General features: G+C 53.4%; 1 protein-coding gene across 1 annotated transcript; it reads right to left on the minus strand.

Annotated features, from left to right (window-relative positions):
• Window positions 1-3205: 3205 nt before the first annotated feature.
• Window positions 3206-3695, minus strand: M406DRAFT_104550 (uncharacterized protein). Its single transcript, XM_040915104.1, has one exon. It carries the CDS (start codon window positions 3629-3631, stop codon window positions 3227-3229), a length of 405 nt encoding a protein of 134 aa, XP_040770918.1. The 5' UTR covers window positions 3632-3695; the 3' UTR covers window positions 3206-3226.
• Window positions 3696-4984: the final 1289 nt, after the last annotated feature.

Raw genomic sequence — 4984 nt, forward strand, 5'->3', positions numbered from 1 at the left:
GGTATGGGCCGGTCGTGCAGCGCAGTGACACGGTGGGGTGAAGCACCCCTGCTACGGCGATTACTCCCTCCAATCTTGAAGCCACTTCGGGGCTACGTCGGTCCCCCTAATGGGACCATTGATCTGGTGCAAGAACCATATATCTTTGGCAACCACATGGCAGTTTCACTTCTGCGACTACTCGAAGCTTTACTCGCGCTCTAGACGGCACAACGATGGGCTCTTGTTCTCGTGATTTGTTTTCATTCAGTACCTTCCTCCAACTTTGCAATCACGGCACTCTCACGCGGACTCCTCTACATGAGGGAAAGGGCGAAACTCGGAACAGACGAACACCCTACATGACAATGATGCCAAAATAAATGGAGGGATTTGCTCTTTCTTCTTTTTTATTCCCGGCCCGACAACACGATGCTACTCTGCAAGGGTCGACGAAACGCGTTGGGTTCTCTGGGCCAAAAGATCACAGCACTTTGAAGCAGCCGCCCACCGAGACAGCTTGTTGCTTAGCCGACGGTTCGAGATCAATTGGGACGTCTCCTGGAGCGGTGGTGCTTTTTACACACAGATAACGCCTCTACTCGCACATTGCCAGATGTGGCAGAACAGAAGCGAGACGTCACACGATGTGGCACGTGGGAAGTGGAAGACTATCGACGTGCCGGTCACACCGCGCTTCCCACTATGTGTCTAACGATGGTCACTTCGACTGCGGGTTTTCTTTTTCTCTTTTTTCTTCCTAGTTTGTTTTCATGGTCTTACAGTGGCGGCCTTTCCTCACAATAATTGGTCCTGAAGTGTGTACCTAATGATGTCTACATACCCCTTCCCCACCTTCTCTTGCATGATTTTGGGTGCAGGGTGGATCGAGTGTACATGTGTGTGTACTTTGCAGCAGCCCCAATCTGAAATCTTGGGTTTGAGTCGGGCAAAAAAAGAAGAGCGATGCCTCGCGGCAAACTGATGCTTTACTGTTGTTTTGTTTGCTTGCTTGCTGCTATGGGTGGTCAGTTTCTGTGCGCTACGCGTATATCGCTTGTTTTCATTTTCGTCATTGCAACGGTGGTGGTGGTTGTGGGGTCTCAAGTATTGGTTGGCCAATAAAAAAAACCCTTTCCTCTGTTTTGATTTTCTCTTTTTTGGTTTTCCTCTTTTCTTTTCATCTTTCTCATGTACACTTTCTCCATACGATTCGAAGAGACCCGAACAGTCAAAACACCAATCATGAATGGGTCATATGGCTCTTTTTTTGGACCACCAATTCTGTTAATTCACGGCACAGAGTTGAAATGAACTTTTGTGTATGACGCAAATAGATTGGCTTGTGTACGACTAAAAAAGAGACCATGCTGAGAGCACTCCGAAGGAGGAAGTCGGCATCGTGGGTTGGCACAGCTGGGCCTCGGGGGGTTTTAGTTGTCTAATCACGACAAGCAATGCAAGGTTTTGATGTCCTTCGTGTCACCGCGATACCGCCTGCCTTATCTCGCCCCTAATAAGCAATCTATACAACACCCGTCTACATGGCCCTTTGTCTGAGGGCTGAAGCATTGGCGAAAAAGAGAGGCTATCTGCCGAGTGTCAGAATCAATCAATCGCTGGCCGAGGAGGGAGGGGGGGGGGGGGGGGGCAAAGAGCAGAACTGTCTCGGCTTCATGCCGGTGATGGGATAAGTGGCGTGTGGCCCAACTCGGCCTTCTTCTCAGACTGGCAGCTCGGAGAGGTTCCTATTACTTCACTGTTTGGTCTAGTTGTCCATCAATCTGTACGTCCGTAAGGGAAGAAAGGGGGAGGGGGGGCTTGCAGAAAAGACTTCATTGACGAGGGACTGCTTACGAGAGCAGACTGTTCTTTGATCTTTTTGGGCTTGCCATCCCGATGGGTGGTTGCACGTCAATTACAAACTCGCTCCTCTCTCTCACACACACGGTGGCCGAAGAATCCGGCTGCTGGCTGTCTGGCGTCTGGCTGCAGGGAGCCATCTGCACAGCGATGAAAACGGAAAGTCTTTCCTTTCTTCTCTCAGCCTTTTGCGTCTCCAATGCGACCGGCCAAGCTTGCCTACCCTGACATTGTACACTACCGTAGCACCTTCATCTGCAAAGGACTTCAAGTGTGAAGCGAACAGGACGGGCTCGGGAACGGGGTGGAGTGACATCGTCGACGGGAGGTCGCATATTGCTGGTGAACCCGGCTGCAGGACGGCCTGGCGGAATGTATCCGTTGGTGCCCCGGCCAGTTGTCTCTGGCTACTGGCATGACCTCCTCTTGGGTGGCCTGCATGTGATTTTGGGTCCTTTCTGCTTCTCTTCTTCTCCATGGGTGGGTATCACCGCATATGTGCCGCCGCCCCATGGTCGTGCCTATACGGGGTATTGCTGTGTGACTGGCGACCGAAAACAACAAAACAGGCGGAAGCCAGAACAAGAAAGAAAAAAAGAGGCCCTTAGGGGAGGAGGATGCTCCGCTCCGCTCCTACTCCTTCCATTTCTCTTGTCAAGGTCTCTCATCGAATCGCAGCGATTGCCCTCTTGACCGCCTTGCTCCCGCCCTTCTGCGGGGCTGTGTTGACATGGCGTCGTTTCTCATCCTGTCGTCTCCAAGTCACATGAGATCTCGGAACGGGACGACGCGGAGGTGACATCCCTCTGCGGTGTCTTATCGGCTTTTGGCAGTCTTGTTGTGGAGGTTGATCCGACTCACGTGCCTATGGGCTTCTGGACAACTTGGCCATGGTCCCAGGGGACGAGGGGGAGGGGTTGGTCTTCGGGGCGAAGGATTCTGGAACGGGAAGGGAGGGGTCGGGAGTGGTTGTCTTTCTTGTCTTGGCTGAGGGTTCAGCAGAGCTCGCGTTCGGTGTTGTTGCTCCCTGCTGACCACCGCCTGCAAGTCGGAAATAGTCGTAAGTAATAGTAGTAGACAGGTTTTCGCATCGGATCCTGATGCCGTTATCTTTGGGTAAAAGTATGGTGCAGTTGCTGCGCTGCCGCGTACCACAGTACCTGCTTTCGCCTTCTCGGGAGGACCGATTTGCCTGGCTGTTGAGTGTGACTGCGACCCTGCGAGGGGATTTGAGGCCCTGAGCTCCGACGTCGTAACGGTATGGAGACGTTCAGCAAGCCACGCAGCAGTCCCCATCACCCACTGGTCTACCTGCGACCATAGGTATTATTATTAATACTATTATTGCTATTATTCTTATTGTCTCCCCCCTCGTTTTCTTGATTTAATACGACCACGCCCTCTCGATAGATGGGGGGGGAATAGATGGGTAGACAGACGGTGGAGCTTGTGTGGCGAACAAGGACTTCTCTCGGCCTTGTCGGGGCTTGTTGGCTGGTGGGTTTGGTGGACTGGATTGGTTGGGTTGGGTTGAGTCAACTTGGAGAGCCTGCATAGAGAGTGCGCCACTAATCCAGTCCTTCTGCAGATGATCTCGAGATCGAACTCTTGGGCCGCCACGATGGCTGTCATGTTCTCTGGTCGTCAAGGAACAGACTTCGGTGACGGGATGGTCGATCCAAATGTAGTCGTTGATTGGTAGGAATGTAGGAGGTGGAGGAGGTGATGATGGTTTGGTCCTGGCAGACAACCAGCGTCTGTGGGCACGCACATACCTCTTGTCGACCATGCCGATTGCCCGATCTCCTCATCCTTCTGCGACGCAGCAGAAAACGCCACGGGTGTCGAGACGGAGGCCCGAGGCGTGTGATTCAGCCAAAGGCACAGCTCTCTTGTCGGGAGTTTGGGGTTGGTCGCACGTGCATAGCGGCTAGGAAATGTCGAGTCGTCGCCAGGGCGCATGTGAGATGATGGCTAGGAAATTCCTGGCCATCCGGATGTGACCTTCTGCAGCCGAAGAAGCAAGGTCAGATAGGGAACATGGTTGGGAATGTGGCCCATGGCAAGAGGAATACAGAAAGGAAGAGGTTACAATGCATGCACGCATACTTGCTAAAGTGCGTGTGGTCAGGGAAGTCACCTCCCTTGTCTTAGGCCGTACTATTCCGTCCGCACCACTACAGGCCTTCCTACGTACTTGTGAGTACAGCGCACACAGCGCTGTAGACAGGCACTATTGTCGTCACTAATTATGTACGTACGGGATGGGTAGTAAGTACCTCGTCTGAAGGCTTGCCATAATTTGCGCCTCCATCATACCAACCTCGTCTTCACCACCACCATCACCAAGCATTTTCCAAGTCATCATCATCATCATGGATGGATGGACACCTACCTGCATAATGCAGTGTGCCGACCAACTCCATCCCCCCTCGACGACAACCATGGCGGTTCTTGCCCCCCGCCTCCCTGTTCATGCGGCTCGAGTTGCCTCCAGTCGCCTTCCAGAGACAAAACCACCCAAGCGCCTGCCCCCCCCCCCCTTTTTCAAATGACCTAGAGCACACGCATCGCCACTGCATGATGAACTGGCAATGTCTTCACCTCAGCTGTCGAAGTTGCACCACGAACCACCAACCAGGCATCGAGGCCTAGCTCCCACCAAACTAGGACCGGATGGCAAATACAACTCGTCTCTGCCGCCAGTCCGCCGCAAGAAGCGACAATCCTGCAAGCCCCGCCGTCGACCTTCCCAACAACCGACCAGCCCCAACAAGCCAGTGGCGTCCAATCAAGCCCTCCTCCCCCCACGCCCTATGCAGCTCGTCTCCATGCTGCAGTAGGCAAAACAATCCTCGAGAACCGCTGCAATACTACGCTCGATGAGAAACCAATAGCTCTGCATTCGACTCCTCCGTCTTCCGCTCGATGATCATTATCCACAAGTCCCCAGCAGCCCACCCGAGTCCAGCCCCTGCCAGTAGCCGCACTGGGTGCTTGCTTGACCGCCTGGTGTGGCGCCGACATCCACAGGATCAACACCATCCATCCACATCCATCATCAATATGGCGTGGCAGTAGTTCACATATTGCCATACAGACACACACACACACACACACACAGGCGACATGCCCCTCTTCA

The sequence above is a fragment of the Cryphonectria parasitica genome (genome assembly GCF_011745365.1).
Source record: "Cryphonectria parasitica EP155 unplaced genomic scaffold M406scaffold_11, whole genome shotgun sequence".
NCBI lineage: Eukaryota > Fungi > Ascomycota > Sordariomycetes > Diaporthales > Cryphonectriaceae > Cryphonectria > Cryphonectria parasitica.

Bases quoted from the DNA above. Each gene is read 5' to 3' on its own strand.
- M406DRAFT_104550 (XM_040915104.1), bottom strand. From the start codon at position 3,631: ATGGTCGACAAGAGGTATGTGCGTGCCCACAGACGCTGGTTGTCTGCC.